The sequence below is a fragment of the Leopardus geoffroyi genome, chromosome C1, assembly GCF_018350155.1.
Source record: "Leopardus geoffroyi isolate Oge1 chromosome C1, O.geoffroyi_Oge1_pat1.0, whole genome shotgun sequence".
NCBI classification, from domain to species: domain Eukaryota; kingdom Metazoa; phylum Chordata; class Mammalia; order Carnivora; family Felidae; genus Leopardus; species Leopardus geoffroyi.
The window spans coordinates 108,702,568-108,729,061 of NC_059328.1; the positions used below are offsets into that span (position 1 = coordinate 108,702,568).

Sequence of the window (26,494 nt, forward strand, 5' to 3'; positions counted from 1 at the left end):
TCAGGTCTATAATTTCCATTTTGTTCTTTTTATAATTTCTAGTTCTGTGCTAAAATTCCCAATCTTTTCTTTTAATTCTCCAATGTATTAAGCATAGTTATTTGATTTTTTTTTTTTTTTTTTGAGACAGAAAGCAGGGGAGAGGGGCCGAGGGAGAGGAGGAGAATCCCAAGGAGGCTCCACACTCAGCACAGAGCCCACCTGGGTTCTATCCCTGAGTTCATGACCTGAACCAAAATCAAGAGTTGGATGCTCAACTGACTAATCCAACCAGGCGCCCTGTTAAGCGTAGTTATTTTAAAGCCTGAGTCTCACATCTTCATTTTGAGTGCTTTGTGGATATGTTTCTATTGTCAATTATTTCCCTTAGCTTTCTTTTTTTTATTATTTAAAAAAAACTTTTTTTTAATGTTTATTTATCATTGAGAGGCAGAGCATGAGATGGGCAGAGAGAGGGGGAGACACAGAATCTGAAGCAGGCTCCAGGATCCAACTGTCAGCACAGAGCCTGACGTGGGGCTTGAATTTACGAACCGAGAGATCATGACCTGAGCCGAAGTCAGACACTTAACCAACTGAGCCACCCAGGAGCCTCTCCCTGAGCTTTCAATCTCATGCTTGTGTCTCCTCTTATGCCTAATTATTTTTTATTGAATACTGAACATAGTATACAAACACTTTGAGAAATAATTTATGGCTCTGAGTGATCCCATCTCCCACTAGAGAAGACTTTGTTTCTTATGGGCAGTTAGCTAGTGGCACTGTTAATCTTGTATCACCTCACATCTGGGATTCAGTCCCTGTATGAGAGCTGGTCTGTCTCTGTCTTATTTCTAGGGTGTGGCTCATTGAGGCCCCAACCCAAAGCTTTGGGAATTTACTAGGGTCTTTCCTCATTAGAATGTCCTGTCCCCCAGCCCCATGTGTCTGGTCAAAATCTCTGCTCAGCTTTTTCAGTCCCTGTTTCAATTCAATTTCAAACAAATAGGCAAATGCTTGAAATGGAAACAGGCCCACATGCTGCATATGCCCTCCAAGCCTCCCCTCCTCTCCTCAATTTTAGCCCTATAATTTCCTATTTCCTTAATATCTCCCTGGGACCTTCAAACAGATTATTTTTTTTATATTTCACCCAACTTTTCTTAGCTATTATTCCTACCTTTTTTTTTTTTTTAGCGAGGGTATTTTCCTCTGTTTATTGATTCCTCCCAAGTATTTGTTTTAAAATGTAAACAGCTTATATTTTCCTATTTATGAAAATAATATATTCTTCTTGGAAAATTCAAAATAACAGAAAATTATTAAAGTTAAATTCACTTGAAATCCCACCATTCAAAAAATTGACACTGTTAACATTTTGGTAAATAACTTTCTGTATATGTATATCTTTTTCATTATTTGTCTTTTCACTACTTTTCATAAATAAGGTCACACTCTACTTACAAATTTGTAACCTACTTTTTTTCAGTACTATGTTTTTAGTGACTTTATGTTTTAATATATAGAGAAAAATCATCCTTTTGAATTCGGCTGCATGATATTTCATTATATAAGTACTTATTTTCTTGGGATAAAGTCCTAGAAGTAGAAAAGCTAGATCAATATGGTTTTTTCTTTGTAAAACTTTTCTTGAACTATAATACACATACATAGAAGTACATACAACAATAATTGCTGTATACTTTGATGAATTTCACAATTTTCATTCCTGTGCAACCCACACCCAGATCAAGAAATAAGACATTATTCTCACAACAGTCTTTGTCTTTTAACAGGGGATTTTCGCCCATTACATTTAATGTGACCATTAGTATATTTAGACCTACATTTACCATTTTTTTCTTTCTCTCACTTCTTCGTGTTCCTCTTTCTCCTTTCTGGCCTTCTTTTGGGTTAATTTATTCCTTTCATTAAATATCATTTTTATTTACTATTGGTTTGCTACTATTCCTTTGCATTGTTTTATAATTCTTGCTCTAGAGATTATAATATATATCTCTAACTTCTCACAGTCTACCAAGAATAATACTATGCCACTTCATGCAAAATGTAAGAACCTTGCATTTATCACTTTCTCATTTTTTATGATAGGGCTGCCATATATATTCATCTACACAAACTATAAACCCCACAAAATAATGTTATAATTTTTGCTTTAAGTGTTTTGAAGAAGTTGACTTTTTTAAAGAACGTGTTGTGTGTGCCCACATTTCCACCACTTCCGGTGCTTGTCATTTCTTCTGAAGATCATCTATTATTATTTCACCACAACCTGAGGAACTTAATATTTTTTGCAGTAATGATCTACTTGGTCACTAACACTCTTAATTTTTATTTTTTTTTTTTGGAGCTGTCTTTATTTTACTTTTATTCTTAAAAGACATTTTTGCTCTGCATTAAATTCTGAGTTGACAGCTTCTCCCCTAGCCCCCAGCAATTCAAAGATAGTCTTTTTATTTTTAATGTTTATTTATTTTTGAGGCAGAGAGAGAGAAAGAGAGACAGACAGAGCGTGAGAGGTGGAAGGGCAGAGAGAAAAGGAGGCAGAATCCAAAGCAGGCTTCAGGCTCTGAGCTGTCAGCACAGAGCCCAACATGGGGCTTGAACTCATGGACCATGAGATACTAGTAGGATGCTTAACTGATTGAGCCACCCAGGCATCCCCTTTTTTTTTTTAGTTTTTTTTTTTTTAATTTTTTTTTTTCAACGTTTATTTATTTTTGGGACAGAGAGAGACAGAGCACGAACGGGGGAGGGGCAGAGAGAGAGGGAGACACAGAATCAGAAACAGGCTCCAGGCTCTGAGCCATCAGCCCAGAGCCCGACGCGGGGCTCGAACTCACGGACCGCGAGATCATGACCTGGCTGAAGTCAGACGCTTAACCGACTGCGCCACCCAGGCGCCCCTTTTTTAGTTTTTTTAATGGTTATTTTTGTTTATTGTTTTTTGTTTTTTTTTCAATATATGAAGTTTATTGTCAAATTGGTTTCCATACAACACCCAGTGCTCATCCCAAAAGGTGCCCTCCTCAATACCCATCACCCACCCTCCCCTCCCTCCCACCCCCCATCAACCCTCAGTTTGTTCTCAGTTTTTAAGAGTCTCTTATGCTTTGGCTCTCTCCCACTCTAACCTCTTTTTTTTTTCCTTCCCCTCCCCCATGGGTTTCTGTTAAGTTTCTCAGGATCCACATAAGAGTGAAACCATATGGTATCTGTCTTTCTCTGTATGCCTTATTTCACTTAGCATAACACTCTCCAGTTCCATCCATGTTGCTACAAAGGGTCATATTTCATTCTTTCTCATTGCCACGTAGTACTCCATTGTGTATATAAACCACAATTTCTTTATCCATTCATCAGTTGATGGACATTTAGGCTCTTTCCATAATTTGGCTATTGTTGAGAGTGCTGCTATGAACATTGGGGTACAAGTGCCCCTATGCATCAGTACTCCTGTATCCCTTGGGTAAATTCCTAGCAGTGCTACTGCTGGGTCATAGGGTAGATCTATTTTTAATTTTCTGAGGAACCTCCACACTGTTTTCCAGAGTGGCTGCACCAATTTGCATTCCCACCAACAGTGCAAGAGGGTTCCCGTTTCTCCACATCCTCTCCAGCATCTGTAGTCTCCTGATTTGTTCATTTTGGCCGCTCTGACTGGCGTGAGGTGATATCTGAGTGTGGTTTTGATTTGTATTTCCCTGATGAGGAGCGACGTTGAGCATCTTTTCACGTGCCTGTTGGCCATCCAGATGTCTTCTTTAGAGAAGTGTCTATTCATGCTTTCTGCCCATTTCTTCACTGGGTTATTTGTTCTTCGGGTGTGGAGTTTGGTGAGCTCTTTATAGATCTTGGATACTAGCCCTTTGTCCAATATGTCATTTGCAAATATCTTTTCCCATCCCTTTGGTTGCCTTTTAGTTTTGTTGGTTGTTTCCTTTGCTGTGCAGAAGCTTTTTATCTTCATAAGGTCCCAGTAGTTCATTTTTGCTTTTAATTCCCTTGCCTTTGGGGAATGTGTCAAGTAAGAAATTGCTACGGCTGAGGTCAGAGAGGTCTTTTCCTGCTTTCTCCTCTAGGGTTTTGATGGTTTCCTGTCTCACATTCAGGTCCTTTATCCATTTTGAGTTTATTTTTGTGAATGGTGTGAGAAAGTGGTCTAGTTTCAATCTTCTGCATGTTGCTGTCCAGTTCTCCCAGCACCATTTGTTAAAGAGACTCTTTTTTCCATTGGATATTCTTTTCTGCTTTGTCAAAGATTAGTTGGCCATACATTTGTGGGTCTAGTTCTGGGGTTTCTATTCTATTCCATTGGTCTATGTGTCTGTTTTTGTGCCATTTAATGGTTATTTTTGAAGGAGAGAGAGAGAGAGAGAGAGAGAGTGTGTGTGTGTGTATGTGTGTGTGTGTGCGTGTGTGTGTGAGAGAGAGAGGGGTGGGGGGAGGGGGGAAGGCAGAGAGAGAAGGAGGCAGAATCCAAAGCAGACTCCAGGCTCTGAGATGTCAGCACAGAGCTCAACATGGGGTTTGAACTCACGAACCGTGAGATCATGACCTGAGCCAAAGAATTCAAAGATAATCTTAACACATTTCTGTCCTCATAATGATCAGTCAACTGTCATTCAACTAAGGTCTGTCTAATTATGTTTCTATTTATACTGCTTGGAGATCACTGATAACCTTGAATCTGTACCAAATTTGTGAAATTTTTGGCTGTTATTTCGTAAGATTTATTTCTGCCCCATTTACTCTCTCATGTTAAATATCAAATGTTAAACCATTTGATATTGTCCCACAAGTCACTAAGGTGCTGTTTATTATTTTCCAACATTTTAAAATCTCTTTTTCAGATTGGATCATTTCTTTGGTCTATATTCAAATTCACTGACTCTTGGGGCGCCTGGGTGGCGCAGTCGGTTAAGCGTCCGACTTCAGCCAGGTCACGATCTCGCGGTCCGTGAGTTCGAGCCCCGCGTCGGGCTCTGGGCTGATGGCTCAGAGCCTGGAGCCTGTTTCTGATTCTGTGTCTCCCTCTCTCTCTGCCCCTCCCCCGTTCATGCTCTGTCTCTCTCTGTCCCAAAAATAAATAAACGTTGAAAAAAAAATTTTTTTTCAAATTCACTGACTCTTGGGGCACCTGGGTGGCTCAGTCGGTTAAGTGTCATACTTCAGCTCAGGTCATGATCTCACGGTTCACAAGTTCAGGCCCTGCGTTGGGCTCTGTGTTGACAGTTTGGAGTCTGGAACCTGCCTCAGATTCTATGTCTCCCTCTGTCTCTGCCCCTCCCCTGCTCGCACTCTGTCTCTCTCTCACTCAAAAATAAATAAACATTAAAAAAACAAAACAAACAAACAAGAAAAACAAATTCACTGACTCTCTCCTCTGATATCTCCAATGTGCTATAAGCCCATCCAGTGAATATTTTTATTAAACATACTATACTTTTCAGTTCTAGAATATCCATTTGATTGTTTGTTATAATTTCCATTTCTTTGCCATTTCTTATTTCTTCATTCATTAGAAACATGTTTTCCTGTATATTTTTGAGCATTATCACAATAACTTATTTGCTGATTCTGACATCTGGATCATCTAAGTGTTGGTTTCACTGATTGACTCACTTTTCTCTTGAGAACCAGTCATGTTTTCCTTTTCTTCATGTGTATAATAAATTTGGATTGTATATTGCTCGTCGAATGATAAATTGTAGAGTCTCTATAATCTGTTTCTCTGTAGAGTAGTATGGGTTTTTTTTTTCTTTTAGCAAGAAATTAAGTTTCTCAGTCAGCCAGAGTCAGGAGTCAGTTCAGGAGTCAGGCAGAGTTCCACCCAGAAATTATTTGTAGCTGTTCCCTCTCAATTGTCTCTTTTCTGGGATTGTCTTCCTCACTCCTGCTTTTATGATCACCCTAAATCCTGTTTTCTGATTCTCCTGATAATGAGACTGTGACCGCAGGTTCCTACCTGAGTTTTAGTGAGCTCTTGGAGCCTGCCTTAAGGCAAAAAGCTAGAAGGACAGGAAACTCCTCCAGTAGTGTTCTGTTTTTCTCACCTCTAATTTCTTCTGGCTTTGGGTCATTCTCCAGGGCCATCAAATTGTTGACTTCTACATTTTTTTCAGTGGGTATAATTATCCATGGGAGAGTTTTTCTGATAGTTTATTGCACTATTAACTAGGAGCCTTTGAGATAAAAATATTTTATTTATTGAGTTGAGGGAGATATTTTGACATTCTCTGACATGGGAAAATACATTTTACTTGACCTTAAACACTTTGAAGTAGAATAATTAAGGATGAGTGTAAGTCACAGTGAGTGTTAGTGTTGTAACCAAGATTAATTTATTTGCACACTTGGTAATAAAGTCCTACATTTTATCATATTTTAAGGGACTTTTCTACTTCAGAAATCAAATTCGTTCACATTTGTGTTTTAAAAGGAGATCCAAAATGGACAATGTCTTTAAGTTAATTCTGGAGAGGTCTTTGGAAAAAGAAAAAAACAAGAGCTGGGTAAATTGGTAGTACAGAGGTATATGTGTCAGACTTGAAGACATAGGACTCAAGTTTGTATGTCAGTTCTGCCACAGTTTACCACTGTGACCTGGTAAAGCTTTCCAGGCTACAGCATTTCTCTCATGTAGAATGAAGACAAATAACTCAGTTCACATGGCAGAGGAATAAATGCAATATTTGTTGAATCTGAATCTTAAAGGTTTAGACTGCATTTTCTTGGTATTAAAACAAAATAGTCCAAGCATGTTAGCATGCCTGTTCTTTTAGCCCTCTTTATCCCAACTTTAACCCCTCTACCCCACCCCCAGATTATTCTAAGTTTCACAGTGTTCATGCCCATGGCCAGGATTTTTATGGAAAATATTTTGACAATGGGAGGAAAGTAGCCTTGAGCAAATTTATTTTATCTGTCTAAAAGACTATGATCATTTGAATAGACAGTATCAGGATTGATAGGAAAAGGGATAGTAGCAGAGAAGAAAAATGGAATTTCTGGGAAGTCTTAATGATTCCAGCAGTATTCTAGGACTTGAGCCTCAAATGTCAGGATGTAAACACATGCCTCTCTCTGCATCAACTACTTTGGCCAGCAGTGCATGTTATTAACATCCACATGAGTGGTTCCCAGTAGCTTCAATCAAAATTGGCTAGTCCTCAAGGCACTAGGTGGCTCAGTCTGTTAAGCATCCAACTTCGGCTCAGGTCATGAACTCACAATTCATGAGTTCAAGTCCTGCATCGGGCTCTGTGCTGACAGCTCAGAGCCTGGAGCCTGCTTCGGATTCTGTCTCCTTATCTCTCTCACCTTCCTCCACTTGCACTCTGTCTCTCTCTCATTCAAAAATAAATAAACATCAAAAAAAAGTGGGATTAGTAGATCATATGATAGTTCTATTTTTAATTTTTTGAGGATCCTCCATCCTATTTTCCATAATGGCTGCAAAACTTTGCATTTCCATCAAGAGTATACACAGGTTCCAGTTTCTCTGCATCGTCTCCACTTGTCTTCTAGGTTTTTTTGATACTAGCCACTGACAGGTGTGAAGTGATATCTCACGGTGGTTTTGATTTGTATTTCTCTGATAATTAGTGATGTGGAGCACCTTTTTATTATCTGTTGGCCATTTGTATATCTTATTTGGAAAGACATCTATTCAGGTCTTTAGCCCATTTTTTAATTGGGTTATTTCTGCTATTGAGTTGTAGGAGTTCCTTTGGAGATTAACTTCTTATCAGATATATAGTTTGCAAATACTGTCTCCCATTCCATAGGTTACCTTTTCACTTTGTTAATTGTTTCCTTTGCGGAGCAGTAGCTTCTTAATTTGATGTAATCTGACTTGCTTATTTTTGTTTTTGTTGCCTTGTTCTTTTGGGGTCATACTCATTAAATCATTGCCAACACAAATGCTGTAAGCTTTTCCCTTGTGTTTCCTTCTTTACAGTTTGAGGACTTACATCTAAGTCTTTAATCCATTTTGAGTTGACCTTTGTGTGAGGTGTAAGATAAAGGTCCAGTTTCATTCCTTCATGTATGGATATCCAGTTTTCCCAACCCCATCTGTCAAGGAGACTGTCTTTTCATCATTGTACATTCTTGGCATCCTTGTCAAATATCAGTTGACCATATGCGCATGGGCGTATTTCTGGGTTCCCTGTTCTGCTGCATTGGTCTACATGTCTGTCTCTATGTCAGTACCATATTGTTTTAATTACTGTAGTATAGTTTTATAATATAATATAGTTTAAAATCAGGAAGTGTGATGCTTCCAGATTTGTTCTTCTTTCTCGGGACTGATTTGTCTGTTTGTGATCTTTTGTTTTTCCATATGAATTATACAATTGTTCTTTTTTTCTATTTCTAAAGAAATGCCTTTTGGATTTTGATAGAGATTACGTTGTGGGTAGTATGAACATTTCAATAATATTAAGTGTTCTGGTCCATGAACACAGGCTGTCTTTCCATTTGTTTTTGTCTCTTTGATTTCTTTATTCAGTGTTTTGTAGTTTTTGGTAGACAAGTCTTTCCTCTCCTTAGGCTCATTTCTAAGTTTTTTTTTTTTTTTTTTTTTTTTTTTTGGTGCTATTTTAAGTGGAATTGTTTTCCTTTTCTTTTCAGATGGTTTTTGCTAGTGTATAAAAACACAGTGATTTTTGTATCTTTATTTTGTATATCCATCCTTCACTGAATTCATTTATTAATTCTAACAGTTTTTCTAATAGAGTCTTTAGGGTTTTCTATATATAAGATAATAAAATGCAAGCAGGAAAAATTGTACTTCCTTTCCAGTTTGGATGCCTTTTTTTCCCCCTAGTTACTCTGGCTAGAACTCCCAGTGCTGTGTTGAATAGAAGTGGTCAGAGTGGGCAATCCTTGTCTCATTCCTGACGTCAGAGGAAAAGCTTTCATGTTTTTACCATTGAGTACCATGCCAGCTGTAGAAATTTATACATGGCCTTTATACATGTGGAGGTACTTCTATCCCTAGTTTGTTGAGATTTTTTTATCATGACAGGGTAGTGAATTTTGTCAAATACTTTTTCTGCATCTCTTGAAATGATCACATGATTCTTATACTTTATTTGGTTAATATGGTGCATCACATTCATTGATTATCATTTGTTGAACCAGTTGTGCATCCCAGGGGTAAATCCTACTTGGTCATTGTGTGCAATTCTTCTAATGTGGTGTATGATTCTCTAATTTGGTTTGCTAGCATTTTGTTGATGACTTTTACATCAATATTCATTAGGGCTATTGGTCTACAGTTTTCTTTTCATATTCTGTCTTTGTCTGGCTTTGGCATCAGGGTAATTACAGACTCATAAAATGAGTTTGGAAGTGTTCCTACCTCTTCAGTTTTTTGGAAGACTTTGAGAAAGATTGCCATTAAGTCTTCTTTAAATGTTTGTGCACAAACACCTTTTAGACAACATGAGATTGTGCTATTGCATTTAACTTAAGCAGCCTGTACACTAAAAGAAGAAAGTTGTATCATTTTAAAGCCCCAATTTATTTCAGTAACAGGCTCAACTATAACCTACCATAAACAATCATGATATTTTATTTGGTACTTAGTTTTTTGCAGTGAAATTTATTATTGCAGTAATGTATGACATGATTCTATTGCATTGCAGGGTATTGAGGTAAAAATGAAAACTTTCAGTAAAGCATGTGACAGTATTTTACTATATTGTAGAGTATAATTACTCTATGGAGTAATAATTGGATTACTCTACAGAGTAATAATTATAGAGTAATAATTATTATTTAGAGTATATATACTCTATATTATATACTATATAATATATATATACTATATATATATATATATATACTATATAGAGTATATATAGAGTATAGAGTACTATATAGTATATATACTCTATATTATAGAGTAATAATTACTCTGTAGAGTATAATTGGATTATATTGATTTACTAAAACTTTATCAAAAATTTGGTCAAAGATATTGACATCTTTGGATTTGTACTCCAAAAGTCTATGATCTAGAGTATTATATTGTGGGCTGGTCATATTAAATACAAAATCAAAGTCATTATGTAACTTTTGCAAGTCTGTACTTAGAGGAACAGTTACTGACATCCTTAGCACCTCATCCTTAGCATCCTAACATAAAATTGCCATGTGTCAAAAACCATGCTTCACTTCTTGCTAAAGCATGACATGTCAAATTTTTTTACATTTATTTATTTTTGATAGAGAGAGACAGAGCACAAGTGAGGGAGGGGCCGAGAGAGAGAGGGAGACACAGAATCCAAAGCAGGCTTCAGGCTCTGAGCTGTCAGCACAGAGCCTGACGCGGGGCTAGAACCCACAAACCATGAGATCATGACCCGAGCCGCAGTCGGACGCTTAATGGACTGAGCCACCCAGGTGCCCCTACATGTCACATTTTTTACTGTAATTGCTTTTTGAAGTAATTGTGATCACAAAGCCTCTTTTAGATGTGGAGACCTGCACTTTGACTGATTTCCCAAGTACTTAATTCTTTGAGTAATACGGAACCATAGCACCATGCAGCCAGGTGCAAGAGGGTGATCGCTGGGCACGAAGGCCAGAGGGAAACGAGGGGCTGTGTGCTCATGAGTGCAGGACAGCAAGGAGTCCCTTGAGAGGTTCAGGGAAGAATGTGGGCATTTGGGCAAGTTTTATCCTGCCTTTGCTGCTCGCTATCTGTGAGACCTTCACAAGCATCTTAACCTCTGGGGGCCTCAAGTCTTTATCTATGTGATGTGTCTAATATTACCCATCTCATAGGTAGGCTTGAATCTGATATGTAAAGCACCCAGCACATTCTAAATGTTCAGAAAAAAGTTATTTTCTCTCTCCATAAAAGGACAGGAGACTAGAAGGAACAAGAGATGTTCAGGTCTTTCCTATGATAAAACCCTGCAAGCAGGCCTTGTGGGACAGAGGGCATTCAGGTTTGGTGCTATAGATCCCATAAAGTTTTATTTGCCAGATGAACAAAACTCTCAGAAGCTTAAATAAGTGAGCCTCTGTGCACCTAAATAAAAAATCTTGATCTGTGGAGATCACTAAATGTGATATAGGATCCTGGAACAGAAAAAGGATATTAAGGAATCACTGAGGAAAAGCTGAAGAGAGCAGGGACTTTAGTTAATAATATGTATTAGTATTGGTTCACTGTTGTAACTAATGTAGCTCAAGATCTTAATAATAAAGAAAACTGGGTGTGGGGTATATGGGAACTTTATTATCTGCTTGATTGTTCTGGAAAGCTAAAATTTCTAGCAAATAAAATCTATTAATCGAAAAAAACTGTTTTAACCCTGGAAGCTGGAAAGGATTTGGGGCAGAAGGCAGACTCCAACTCATGAGCAAAGGTACCAGTGCAAACAAGAGCTCATGAAGAGAGATTAATCATGTCAGGACAGCCTGGCATCGAGACCAGTGGGGGCTGGCCTGAGAGGATGCTCCTCGCTCTCCACCCTAATCCACATTCTTGGCCCCCAGACCTGGCCTGGGACACAGTGCAGGCCCCTCCCCACCTAGATCCACACTCCTGACCCCAGACCTGGCCTCAGACACAGTGCAGGAAGTGTCTGCTTCACCTGGTTACTGCTAGACGATGCAGGGCAGGCAGTAGGTTATTAATGAATGCATGGACACTGCCTATGCTATGTGCTCCTTTAACAATCAACACAAACCTTACCATCCCTTGTCTGACTTGCCATCAGCAGGAACCCTTCGTGCAGAAGAAGAGAAATAAATGTAAACAAACTCAATTCAAACAAACTCAGTTCGGTGAAAACAGTCCAGAGATCTGGCTGGTGTCCGAGTTTTGGCTCCTTGCCAGCGGGGTGATTTTTCGAAAGGAACATTACCTCTCTGAGTCCCCACTTCCTCATCTGTAGAACGGGTTACATAATTTAACCTTTTCTGTCCATGTCACTAGGATGTAGTAAAAAGCCTATGTGGTGACAGACCTGAGAATTTATTTCAGTTGCTAAGCAAGGGGCTGCCTAGGACAACGCTGTTTGCACCAGCTGTCCTCCCCAAGAAGTGACCATCAGACCTTGCCTTGTCCTTCCCTTTCCCTTTCTCTATTCCTGGAATTCCACGACTCTTGCATGTCCCTGGACAGCCCCACCCTCTTGCTTCTGGGGCTTGATGCTGCTGCCCCCATTGCCTGGAACACCCTTTGCCCCTGGTCCTGCAACCTCGAGGTGTCCAGCACGTCCCAGGCTTGGCCAATGTCTCCTGGGCTTGCTCTTCCGCAGCTCTGCCGCTTGTCAATGGTTCCATTCCTGTTTCCCTCCAGACACTGATCCCCACAAGAGCAAGGAGTGTGTCTGTCTTCTTCACACCACATCCTCAGAACCCAGTGTGTACCATTAGATACTGAGTACCAATTCACTGAGTACTTCTGAGTGAATTCAGAAAGAAAGAAGCAAATGCATAGTAAGTGGACCTGCTGGCCAGTTGGTGCCCGGGGAACAGCTGAGGCTCCCTTCACCACTCCAGATGCTCCAACATTCTCGAGTTCCTGTTTTTACTCTGCAACTATGTGCCAGTCTCTTTACAGGTTTCTAAAAGTTCCCTGAGGCCACCCCCTAAAGAATGTATTTCCTGATCGATCTGCTGGAGCAGAAATTTCCTGGCAGTTAGTTAAGTCACTTTGTTAAGGACTCTTGACTGAGAGCAGCAATCTCAGACTTTCAGCTCTGCCTGCTGGGTCCCACCCCAGAGGTCCTGGGAACCCCAGAAACCGCATCTGTAACAAGTTCCCAAGTGATGCTAATGTCTGGGGACCACACTTTGAGAACTGTAATTTCCAGAGGTCTAGAGCAGCACCGAAAAGATTCCCCTGGGACTGTCTCCACTTGTTGGCAAAACCGTGGCCTTTCCTTATAAGTGGAGACAAGGAATAGTTTGGGTGCTGTTTATCAGAGGTACAAGGGCCTTGCTGACCTTTATCTAGAATCCAGATTTCTTGGTTCTTTTGCTGTTTCAGTGTTCTAAATTGTTAGATTCTTAGAGTGGATCAGACAGCTGACTTGTCTTCCTATATACAAATTAAAAGTTTAGGTCACAACTGACTCGTGTTGACCAGGCCATGTTGTGGTCGTGTATTTATTTACCCAAAGATGCTTGTGGTACACTTGCTTCCCCCCTTTAGCACTTTCATTTAAGCCAACTACATGTGAATCTTCCACTTGGCCTTGCTTTGTAAGAAAGGGGTTTGGGCTACCTCTCAGAGAGAAGGTGACAACTCTGTCCCTGCCCATTTGTACAGACCAGCCAGGGCCTGGGTTTCCTAACTTAGCCCTGGGGTCATTCTCCCACTATGGCCTCCACTCACTCCCAGAAATTTCCCCCTCTTTCCTTTTAATGCAAACACTACCTCCACCCTAGACCTGGGTGATGGAAGCTGGATATTAGACAATAAATAAAAATATTGGGACATTCATGTTGAAACACTTTTCTTTTCTCCTGAGCTGCAAGTTTGCTAGGTGAGCAATCCTCCTGTGAGCTGCTGAGACTCCAGCTGGGACTGGCTAAGAAAAAAGGCAAGGAAAGTAGGGACTCTTACAATGAGTTTTACTTCCCTCAAGACCACTGATTTTTAAATTCCCTAGAGAAGAAGGTGTGGCAGAGAGAGAGAGAGACAGAGACAGAGACAGAGACAGAGAGTGTGTATCTTTTAAGACATATTCTATAGTATTTACAGATTGAATTATACGATGTGCGAGATTTGCTTTAAAATAATGCAGTGTGAAAGAAATCAAAGATCTAAATTATGGAGAGATATTTTATGTTCACAGATTAGAGGACTCAACAGAGTAAAGATGTCAGTTATCTCCAAACTGATCCACAGTTTTAATGCAATTTCTATCAAATCTCAGCAACTATAGTATTTTTTTAACTATAGACAAGATTATTCTACAATTTATATAAAAGGGAAAGAAATGAGAATAGCTAAAACAATTCTGAAAAAGGGGAATAAAGTAGGAGGAATCACTCTACCAAATTTCAAAAATTATAATACAGCTACAGAATACTGTATGGTACAGGCTGTGTGGTATTGGAGGAATAAGCAAATAGATCATTGGAACAGAGCAGAGTATTCAGAAATAGTGCCAAACAAATATAGCCAACCAATGTTTTAAACAGCTTTGTTGAGATATAAGCCACATACCATACAACTCACCCACTTAAAGTATAAAATTCAGTGGTTTGTGGTATATATTAGTAATTTTTTAAATTGTGGTAAATATATATTATAAAATTTGCCACTTTAATTGTATAATTCAGTGGCATTAATTATTTTTATGTGTACAACCATCACCACTATATATCACCAAGTTTTTCATCACCCCAAATGGAAACTCTTTTAAGTATTACGCAGTAATTTATCCCTATAGCCCCTTGTAACCTCTAATCTACTTTCTGTCACTAAGAATTTGCCTATTCTAGGTACCTTATATAAATGGAATCATACAATATGTGTCCTTTTGTGTCTGGCTTATTTCACTTAGCATAGTGTTTTCAAGGTTCATCCATGTTGTAGCATGTATCAGAACCCCATTCCTCTTTATGGCTGAATAATATTCTGTTGTATGTATATACTGCATTTTGTTTATCCATTCATCTGTTGATGGACATTTGGGTTGTTTTCCACTTTGGGCTATTGTAAATAATGCTGCTCTGGATATCGGTGCATAAGTATCTGTTTGAGTCTGATTTCAATCCTATTGGGTCTATACCTAGAAGTGGAGTTGCTAAGTCATATGGTAAGTCTATGTTTTGGTTTTTGAGGACCTGCCAAACTGTTTTCCACAGAAGCTGCACTGTTAATTTTCCTGTCAGCAGTGCCTAAGGGTCCTAGTTCATTCAGTCTTCTTCAGTGCTGGCTATTTCCATTTTTTGTTTTTTTGTTTTTTTTAATCATAGTTATCCTAAAGGGTGTGAAGTGGTTATCACTGTGGTTTTGATTTGCATTTCCCTAATCATTACTGATGTTGAACATTCTTTTATGTCTTTATTAGCCATTTGTGTATCTTCTTTGAAGAAATATCTACTCAAGACTTTTGCCCATTTTTTATTCAGTTTGTTGTTGTCCTTGTTCTTGCATTATAGGAGTTCTTTATATATTCTGCCTATTAATCTCTTATTAGGTATGTGATTTGCAATTATTTTCTCCCATTCTGTGGGCTTCTTTTTCACTCTCGAGACTATCCTTTGATACACAATCCTTTCAAATTTTGATGTAGTCCAGTTTATCTATTTTTTCTTTTGTTACTCATACTTTTAGTCATATGCAAGAAACCATTTTCCCATTCAAGTCTTAAAGACTTTCCTCTGTTTTCTTCTAAGAGTCTTACAGTTTTTGTTCTTATATTTAGGTCTTTGATTCATTTTGAATTAATTTTTGTGTATGGTATAAGGTAAGGATTGAACTTCATTCTTTTGAATTCAGAATTTCAGTTTCCCAACACTATTTGTTGAAAAGACTATCTTTTCCCCTCACTGACTGTCTTGGCATCTTGGTCAAAAATCAAATGACTATATGTATGAATGAGGGTTTATTTCTGGGATCTCTATTTTATTCTTTTGGCCCATATTTCTATCCTTAGGACAGGGCTCACTGTTTGATTACTGTGGCTTTCTAGTAAGTTTTGAAATCAGGAAATGTGAGTCCTCTAACTTAATTTTAAAGGTTTTGTTTTTGGTTTTGTTTTGTTTTTTAGATAATTTTGGCTATTCAGGGTCCCTTTAGATTCCATATAAATTTTAGGAGGAGTTTTTCTATTTCTGTAAAAATGCCATTGGGATTTTGATGGAGGCTACATTGAAATCTGTAGATTGCTTTGCATAGTAATGTCATCTTAATAATATTAACTTTACCATTTCATGAATACAGAATGTCTTTCCATTTATTAGATTTTTTGTAATATCTTTCAGCAGTGTTTTGTAATTTTCAGTGTACACATCTTTTGCCTTCTTGGTTAAACTTATTCCTAAGTGTTTTTATTATTTCCTTTTCTAATGTTTATTTATTTTGAGAGAAAGAGATAGAGAGACAGAGAGAACATGCACACATGAGCAGAGGAGGGGCAGAGAAAGAGAGAGAATCCTAAGCGGGCTCTAGGCTCTGAGCTATCAGTGCAAAGCCAGATGCAAGGCTCAATCCCACAGTTCATGAGATCATGACCTGAGCTGAAGTCAGACGTTTAACCAGCTGAGCCACCCAGCCGTCCCTGGTGCTAATTTTTATTCATGTGTTTGGTAGAATTCACTAGTGAAGCCATCTACTCTTAGGCTTCTCTCTTTTGGGTAGCTTTTGATTACTGCTTCAATCTCCCTACTAATTTTAGGTATATTCAGATTTTCTGATTCTTCTTTAGTTGGTTTTGGTAAGTGTGTGTTCCTAAGAATTTGTCCATATCATCTAGTTTATGTAGGTATACAACAGTTGACAAAACAAAACAAAACAAAACAAAACCCAACTCAAAATGGATCATAGATTTACACGTAAAAGGTAAAAGACTTTTAGAAGACAACATAAGTGAAAATATTTTAGAACTAGGGTTTGTGACGAGTTCTTAGGACATGATTCCAAAAGCATGATCCATAAAAGGGAAAATCAATGAATTGAACTTTATCAAAATTTAAAATTTTTCTTCATGAAAACCTTTGTTTTTTTTTTTATTTTTTTTTAACGTTTATTTATTTTTGAGACAGGGAGAGACAGAGCATGAACGGGGGAGGGTCAGAGAGAGGGAGACACAGAATCTGAAACAAGCTCCAGGCTCTGAGCTGTCAGCACAGAGCCTGACACGGGGCTTGAACTCACGGACCACAAGATCGTGACCTGAGCTGAAGTCATTCGCTCAACCGACTGAGCCACCCAGGCGCCCCATGAAAACCTTTATTAAGAGGATGAAAAAATAAGCTGCTAAGAGAAAATATTTGCAAGTCACATATCTGACAAAGGACTCACATCTAGAAAATATAAAGAGTTTTCAGGGGTTCAGGGTTTCGGCTGGTTCAGTCAGTAGAGCATGAGACTCTTGATCTTAGGGTTGTAAGTTCAAGTCCCATGTTGTGTGTGGAGATTAGTTAAATAAAATCTTTAGGAGTGCCCAGGTGGCTCAGTTGGTTAAGCATCCAACTTTGGCTCAGGTAATGATCTTACAGTTTAAGAGTTTGAGCCCTGCATCAGGCCCCACACTGATAGTGCAGAGCCTCCCCCACTTGCACTCCCTCTCTCTCCCTGTGTCAAAATAAATAAATACGTCGTTTCTCATCAGGGAAATACAAATCAAAACCACACTCAGATACCACCTCACGCCAGTCAGAATGGCTAAAATGAACAAATCGGGAGACTATAGATGCTGGAGAGGATGTGGAAAACGGGAACCCTCTTGCACTGTTGGTGGGAATGCAAACTGGTGCAGCCACTCTGGAAAACAGTGTGGAGGTTCCTCAGAAAATTAAAAATAGATCTACCCTATGACCCAGCAGTAGCACTGCTAGGAATTTACCCAAGGGATACAGGAGTACTGATGCATAGGGGCACTTGTACCCCAATGTTTATAGCAGCACTTTCAACAATAGCCAAATTATGGAAAGAGCCTAAATGTCCATCAACTGATGAGTGGATGAAGAAATTGTGGTTTATATACACAATGGAATACTACATGGCAATGAGAAAGAATGAAATATGGCCCTTTGTAGCAACGTGGATGGAACTGGAGAGTGTGATGCTAAGTGAAATAAGTCATACAGAGAAAGAGAGATACCATATGGTTTCACTCTTATGTGGATCCTGAGAAACTTAACAGAAGACCATGGGGGAGGGGAAAGAGAGGAAAAAAAAAAAGTTAGAGAGGGAGGGAGCCAAACCATAAGAGACTCTTAAAAACTGAGAACAAACTGAGGGTTGATGGGGGGTGGGAGGGAGGGAGGGAGGAGTGATGGGTATTGAGGAGGGCACCTTTTGGGATGAGCACTGGGTGTTGTATGGAAACCAATTTGACAATAAATTTCATATTATAAATAAATAAATAACTTTCTCACAGATCAATAAATAAATAAACTTTAAAAATAAAATATTTAAAAAATATATAATTTAATATTTTAAATTAAAAAAAAGAAAAAAGAATTTTCAGGGGTACCTGACTGGTTCAGTTGGGAGAGCACATGACTCTTGATTTTGGGATCATGATTTGAAGCCCCATGGTGAGGGCAGAGTTTACTTGATAAAAAAAAGTGTTTTTTAAGAATTTTCAAAGCTCCACATTAAAGCAATAAACAATCTAATTAGGAAAGAGGCAAAAAAAAAAAAACCTGAAGGAATACTGCACCATTAAAAATATATGGATGACAAATGATCACATCAAAAAATGTTCGACAGCACCTGCCCTTTGGGAAATGCAAAATAAGACCATGATGCAATATCACTGTACACCTATCAGAATGTCTAAAATATAAAATTGTGACGAGATTCAGGTAAGGATTCTTGAGAGACATACATTACTGGTGAGTATGTAAAATGGTACCACTACTCTGGAAAACTGTTCTGCAGTTTCTTAAAAAACTAAACACTTGGGGCACCTGGGTGGCTCAGTCGGATGAATGTCCGACTCTGGATTTCAGCTCAGGTCATGATCTCACAGTTTGTGAGGTCAAGCCCTTCCTTGAGCTCTGCCATATGACCTGGCAATTACACTCCTGAGCAATTACATTCATCCCAGAGAAATGAAAACTTGTTCTTAGTACCTTTATTTGTAACAGTGTAAAAGTGGAAATCACTTGGATGTCTGTCAGTGGGCTGAATGATTAAACAAACCTGTAAACCCATTGCATGGAATACTAGTAAGCAATAAAAAGGAATGAGGTTTAAATACAAACAACTCAGACAGATCTCAAGGGCCTTTGGCTGAGTGAAAAAAGTCAACCTCTAAAGCTTACATACTGGTTGCTGTGGTGGTTACACAAATCTACACAGGTGATAAAATGACTTAGAACCATATACACACATTGTACCAAGGTAATTTTCCTGGCTGTGATATTATATTAGAATTCCATAAGCTGTAATCACTGTGTGAAGGGTACACAAGACCTCTTCACTACTGTTACAAATTCCCTACACTCTATGGTTATTTCAAAATAAAAAGTTTTTTTAATGCTCTAGAGGAGAAGGTATGCCACTCAGAGAACCTTTGATGGATTATAGTTTGTTTTAGATGTGTATTGCAGCTACATTTTTTATAAAGACAGAGTCCTCATCTCTTATAAATATATACTACAGTATTTACAGATGGAATTATGTCATATCCTGGATCTGTGGAGAGGGGATAAAGAAGAAGCAAGATTGCCCTCAGGTTGAGAATTGTTGAAGCTGGATGATGGGTGTACAAGATTCATTTACACTGTCATCTCTTCATTTGTACATATTTCAAACTTTCCATTATAAAACAATTTAAAAACATAAATGAAATAAAAATGATGAGGGTTCCTTGGGACTCTTGATTGCGTGGGTCAGTGGCAGAACTATTAGCTCCTGCCCCCAAGCTGGGCTCAGACCACTGCTGCCAGGCTAGAGCAGAGGGCTTTCTCGGGTCAGTTCCAGGGACAGGATGCTGCTCTCAAGTCACATGCTTCTGTTTCCATATTCAGCCACGTGCATGCAACTTTAACTGTATTCCTGATATTGGCTCTGCCAGGCCTCATAGGCTCTGCCTTCAACTATTTCTCTTCTAGGCCTCTCTGCGTTCATTTATTCATCTCTCCACTTTTTTATTCATCTGTTCTGTCATTCCTCTGTACACCATTCTTCCACCCATCTGTCTACTCATTCATTTCTTTAACACTTACAGAAGTCTACATCAATGAATAAGGCATGGTTACTGCCTTTGGGAGAGACAGTCAGACAATGCAATATATAGGGGACGTATGATAAATGCCATAACCATTGTCCGTACAAAGCACCTCGGGAGTGAAATAGAAGCCGATGTCAGTCCTTGGAGTGATGATGTCTAATAAGACTTGCACAGAGGAGGTAATGCTTGAGGTGAGTCTTGAAAGTTAATATTTTCACCTATGTTTGGCTCACCCGGGTAATCCGGGATAATCTCCCTATTTTGAGGTCAGCTGGTTTGCAGACTTAATTCCATCTGCAACCTTAATTCCTCTTTGTCATGTAAAATAACATATTCATGGACTCCAGGGATTAGGATTTTGACATTTTTGGGGGTCCATTACTCTGCCTCCCACAAGAATAGAGTCAACAACTTGATTTAAGGACAGAGCAAACATTATGGATCCATAGGAAAGGACCATCTATTCCACAAATAGTGCTAAGACAATCGCTTATCTTTACAGAAAAAATGAAATTGGATTCTAAAGGTTCTGGACCCCATTATCATGTGTGCTCCCACCACCAAGCAATTCTCAGACACCAGTGAGGTGTCCTACGATTCAACTCAATTCTCACACTCTCTACCTGGAGATAGCATCAGATCCCACAGATTAACAGGGCTCAGTCCTGTACAACTACCCTTCTTCTCCCACTTTGGACACTAGTCACAAACTCCAGGTGCTTCTGACCAACAGGCTGTCGATTGGAGGTTCCAGCTGACTCCCACCTTGTGTTCAAGTAATTTGCTAGAGCAGCTCACAGAACTCAGAGAAACATTTTACTGACTGATTACTGATTTATTATAAAAGGATATAACTCAGGAACAACGAGATGGAAGACATGTACAGGCAAGTAATGCGGGAAGGGTCACAGAGCTGCCATGCCCTCTCCAGGTATGCCACTCTCCCAGTCTCCGTGTGTTCACCAACCAGAAAGCTCTCCAAACACTGTCCTTTGGGTTTTTATAGAGGCTTCATTATGTAGGCATGATTGACTAAATCATTGGCCATTGGCTATTACCTCAACCTCCAACCCCTCTCCCTGCCCCAGAAGTAGGTTGGGGGATGGGACTAAAAGTTCTAAACCTCTAATCTCAGGGTTGTTTCCCCTGGCAACCATCCCCATCCCTAGGTTACCTAGGGGCTTTCTGGAAGTCAGATTAATGTAACAAAAAACCTTTATCTCTCTTATCACTGGATATTCCCAAGGGTTTTAGGAGGTTTTTGCCTGGACCGGGTGGAAGACCAAATATATATTTCTTATTATAAATCACAGTACCACAGATTCCAACCCACACAATACACGATATACAATACACAAATATATTCCCAATTGCATAAAAACTTGATGTCAAAAGAAAAACTATAGGGGGTACCTGAGGGGCCCACTCAGTTAAGTGTCTGACTCTTGATCTCAGCTCAGGTTTTGATCTCAGGACCATGAGTTCAAGCCCCATGTTGGGCTCCATGCTGGGCATGAGCCCTACTTAAAACAAAACAAAACAAAAACACTATAAAACATTGAAGAATAACATAGGAAAATATTGTAACTTTGAGGTAGGGAAGAGTTTCCTAAACACAAAACCATATAGGACAAGATTGATAAATTTGTCTATATGAAAATTAAGAACTTCTGTTCATCAAAAGCAATTTAAGGAGACAGGACAAGCCACAAAGTGGGAGACCATATTTTTGATACATGTGGGTGACAAAGATTTAGTATGGAGAAGGAGAGCAGTGTATGTACATATATATATACATAGAAATAAATTTTTTTTTACATTAATGATTACATTAAAGACCAACAAGCTCAGTTGACATAAATATTTCATATGAAAGGAGATACTAGTGACTCATAAGTATAGATAAGGTGTGTTCACCTCATTAGTGATCAGAGACGGGTGAATTCAAACCACAGTAAGATATGGTTCCATACCCATCAGCCTGTCAACAATGTCTGACAATGCCAGTCCTCAGAGTGGTGGGAACATTCATACACACTGTTGGAGGTCTTAAGTGGTAGAATAGCTTTGGGAAACAGTTTGGCATACCTACAACCCAGGAATGCCAAATCTGGGCACACGCCCCCTAGAGCATGAATTCACACCAGGGGTAATAATTTTGCCAAAGGGGGCAAAAACCTTAGGTATTATGATAGTTTGTGGCTTTCCAAAGAGCCACAGAACATAAAACAAACATATGGTATATTTGTAGTATTAAATTTTCATTGAGATGATTAGGAAATCCATGTATAAAAGGCTCTTTAGGGGTTAATAATGAGAAAGAGTTGAGAAACACCGTCCGAGGTGAAACTCTGAGACATGTGCCCAGGAGGTTTGTAGGTATGTTTGCAATGCCATCGTTCACACTGGCAACAACACAGAAAAGCACCCAATGTCTCCAGCAGTGCAATGGGTATGTAAAATGTGACGTATTCATAAAATGCAAGATTGTGCAGCAGTGAGACTGAATCAGTCACAGCTGCATAACCCAAAAAAAAGCTGTTGAGAAAAAAAAAAAAGTTGAATTAAAGAAAGAAAGGAAAGAAAGAAAAAGAAAGAAAGAAAGAAGAAAGAAAGGTCAGTCAGTCAAAGAGAAGCTACTGGATGGTCCCATTTATGTAAGGTCAAACCACGCAAAACTTGACAGAAAAAATGCTAAATACAGCATGGGTATGATTTATGGAACTTTGAAATATTGGATAGCCCTAAAGGAAAGAGAGAAGAGAGGGGAATGCAATTGGAGTAGGGCATACAGGTGGTTGAATTCTAAGACTCTGGTGTTTTTCTTAAACAGAGTAAGTACTATGGGAGTTCATTTTATTAATTTTCTACCTATATTTAAATGTATATACTATATATTTCTTTGGAGATATATATATATATATATATATATTCAAATACATATATTCATATATATATATATTTCATAATAAATAGTTAGCATTATTCTTAAGGGCCTTCTATCAGAGTTGGCATGTTGGTTCAGATGGAGGGGCTCTTGAGTGCCATGCTCTGGCAGACATATGAGTTTCCTTGTTTATGGAGTTGGTGGGAATTGAATGGTGATTAACAATGATGGGTGAAAGTCAACCAGTGCCCTCTTTCAACTAGACAACGATTTTGCAGCAAAAATGGTTTGAGAAACTAGTTCCCAGGTCTTCTCCCTCCTCTCGAAGGAGCATTTATCCTGAAAAAGGTCATCTCCTTCTCTGCCTGTCCCTCTTCCTCAGCTCCTCTTTGCCAGCTGGTGTCTCTCCTTCCAGCTATCCCTGATGGAGTTCTGGACCCGGCCATCCGTGCTGACGAGGCAGGGAGTGAGGAGGACCTGTATGAGGACCTGCACAGCTCCAGCCACCACTACAGCCACCCTGGAGGGGGTGGTGAGCAGCTGGCCATCAATGAGGTAGGGCCAGGGCTGCATGGGTGAAGGGAAGGGACTGGGACAGATGGCTTGGCTGTCAGGATGAGTCCAGCATGCTCACACAGACCTAGATGTCCACAGGCTCTGTGTTCCAAGCAGATGGCAGTGGCACCAGCATGCACACAACACCATTTGAGCCTGTGGTATCTGCTAGCAGAGCTAACCCAAATACAGGGCCCACCCCTCTGCCCTTATGGACCTACAGGGAACCCAGAATGGCAGGCATGACTCAGGACCTACAATCAAAGTGTACTGGTCTATCCTACCCAATTCCTGGATGCAGGAACTCTGCTTGGTGGGAGGAAGGCCAGGGCTTAGCCCCCTCCCTCCAAGAAGTTTTCAGGACAGGATTGGGGGGAGTGAGGCAAGTGAAAATTGATTTCTTTCCTGTTGACTCCTAGAGCTCAAAACTTATCATGGTTGCTATGACAACTGTGTGCAAGTTACTCTTTTTTTTTTTTTCTCTTTCTGTTCCTACCTACGCAGAAGAAATTAGTGACAAACTTCCTCTAGGCAAAACTGGTTCCCATACCGAGGACTCCTTCTGCATTGTCCAAGGACAGAGACATTTTGAGACCTTGACTCCTTTCTTTTTATCACTTATACTCCTATTTTCTCCCCTTCTTCGCTTTTAATTCGGGGGTGGGGGGCATTAAACATAATGTGGTCCATAACCCACATCCATAACACCATGTTCTCTTCCTAGTCATGAGCTACTATCTATTAATGCTTCATCAAAACCAGAATCTGACCACCCAGGATCTTACACCTCGGAAGGGATCAATTTACAGATTGAGTGAATGAGTGGGCTGGTGGGCTTCTCAGAAACCCTCAAGGAGTGTCCTGTCCTTATTACCTACTTACTGGACAGATGGTTACAAACTGTTGATGGTGGATGAACTCTTTCCCCAGGCCCAGCTCTGAATAAATGATTTAAAACAGTCATTGAATAATGCTTTATTCAAGATCCATTTGTTAAAGAATACATATTCAAATAAGTTAAATAAGTTGATTTTTCCAATACATAAAGCCTTTCTTTAAGTGCTTCTCATAGGTTATTTTGAATGGAAGATGTCCTAAAATATGTCTTCTTAAGCAGAATTCACAGATAATGGTTTTTCTTGAAGTCTCAGGCTGCCCTCCTCAGTCTTGGGCCCCTGCCCTGGTGGAGAGCAGCATGGTGTAAGAGGGGAGAATCCGGACTTTGGGGCCTCCCACTCCTGGATGGGAGTTCCTCCCTGCCCAGTACTCTGCCTGGTGTAAAGCTCTGAGCAGCTAACCCTCTGAATTCTGGTTTACTTAACTGTAAACAAGGATAGCCATGAGCTTACATAAGGACTAACTGAAATAACATAGATAACCTGGCATATGGTGGGTTGTCCAGCAATGAGGATGATAGTGAGGAAGGAATGCTAACATAAAGCTTTTAGAGACTCTGAACAGTTGTGGGGATATTTGATTAGCCATCAGTGCTGCATTGTTAGAGGTCTTGTGTCTGCTTTTCATAGTTGTGTATCTCCTACTTGAGGGTGAAATTCTGGTCTGTCATATCTTGCTGCTGGTAAGGAAGTGGCTTCTGGGACCCTTGACAAGTTATTCATTCTAAAAGGTTTTGGATAAGGAAAGCCAAGAGCCAGGAGTGCTCTAAGAGAACCAATAGCTGCTGGCAGAGGGCACCTCTATGAAGGAAATAAAGGTAATTTAGATCATGAATTGGATAGCACCTATTTTAGCTGCTTAGAGACTTTGTTTCTTGTTTGGTTCAAAGGTCTTTCTTGGTATTTGAGGTTCCTGAGTAGACGGAGGGTGATGTTGTATCTTATGTTTAAAGTGCTTGGTGCTTCAGGGTACTTGTCTTTCCTGGACATGCCCCTGTGGGGAAGGACATGTCACATCATGCAGGAGGGCAGCCAGTCAGACTGGGGAGCCCCTCTCCAGTGATGCAGCAGCGAATGCAGGTGTCAGTGTCCACCAGGCTGCTCTCCTTCATGAGACCCACCAGCACTTCTAGATCCCTTTTCAGGGCAACATAGCATGAAGGGAAGGGCCTGGGTTTGGAGGCTGGCAGCACTGCATCTGCCCCCCCCACCCTGCCACTGGACAGTGGAGGACATGTGGCCAGTCATCCAATCCTCAGGGCCTCAGTTTCCTCTGGTGGGATGGGTGTGTCACTTGAGCTGCACTGGCAGCTACAGGAGGGTCACTGTACCCAGGTGTATAAGGGACTTAGGAAAGGTAGCACCCATTTGTCAGCAGCATTGAATAGACCCACTTTATCAGAAACTGAAGAGATATAAAAGGTGATTCTGCAATAAGGCTACTTCACTTGGTCTTCCAAGAGCAGTGAAGCCCCACCATGAATGCCCTGAACACACCAGCACTCACTGCTGGTTCACATGTGTGGCAAGCTGATTTGCTAGGGTCAACATGAGTTTCATACTTAGAGATTATAGCAGCAACAGATGTCAGAGAAAAGTCCATACTAAAGAATATTTATCTTGCTCTAAAATCACATATTCACTTATATTTTTTAGACACACATATCATGTTCTAAATTGTGACACTTTCTCGTGTTTGTATTGACCTCAGAAGAAGACACCACATCTCAGTTTCCTAAACAGAAGAGAGTTCAAACCATCCAGTTCAAAGCGCAGTAGACATAGGGGAGAATAGTGAAGCATTTTTGTATTCTGGGTACAGAAGAAATGAGTGCATGTGCTCACAAACACATGCACATGCAGGTTTATGAGTGTGATGTGTATATGTGTGTGTTGAATGCATGTGACATATTTACTGAGCATGTAATTACTGTCAAGTAATGTCCCAGGCCCTGGGATACAGAATATATAGGAATGTTGAGGGTGGGGACAGACAGTGCATGTCTGTGCGCTGACAAAAGTGAAAAGGGACACAATATCATATTCATTCTGTATTCTCTGCATCTCACTTGTGCCTTGCGCCTTGTGATAGTCCAGACCCTGCAACATGAGTTAACTGCAGTGCCTAGAAGTGTTCCTTTTTTTTTTTTGAGCGTCATGCGGTCCGGTACCTTGTCCAGATGCCCATGACTGAGGCCTATGTCTGTTTGCCCAATTCCTCACCCTCTTCCCGGCCTTTCCCAGCCTTTCCCTGCCTCACG

The 26,494-nt window shown here is 39.8% G+C and overlaps 1 protein-coding gene across 6 annotated transcripts in view; it reads left to right on the forward strand.

The window, feature by feature from the left end:
• The window catches only part of ARHGEF4 (Rho guanine nucleotide exchange factor 4), a 293,183-nt gene that overhangs the window by 247,360 nt on the left and 19,329 nt on the right, over positions 1 to 26,494 (forward strand). For 3 of the 6 annotated variants that reach the window (XM_045479326.1, XM_045479328.1, XM_045479330.1), the window contains one exon: positions 23,165 to 23,337. In XM_045479326.1, coding sequence (XP_045335282.1) covers positions 23,165 to 23,337 — 173 coding nt within the window. The remainder of the gene's footprint in view (positions 1 to 23,164; positions 23,338 to 26,494) is intronic. The other 3 variants (XM_045479327.1, XM_045479329.1, XM_045479332.1) reach the window with 1 other exon arrangement.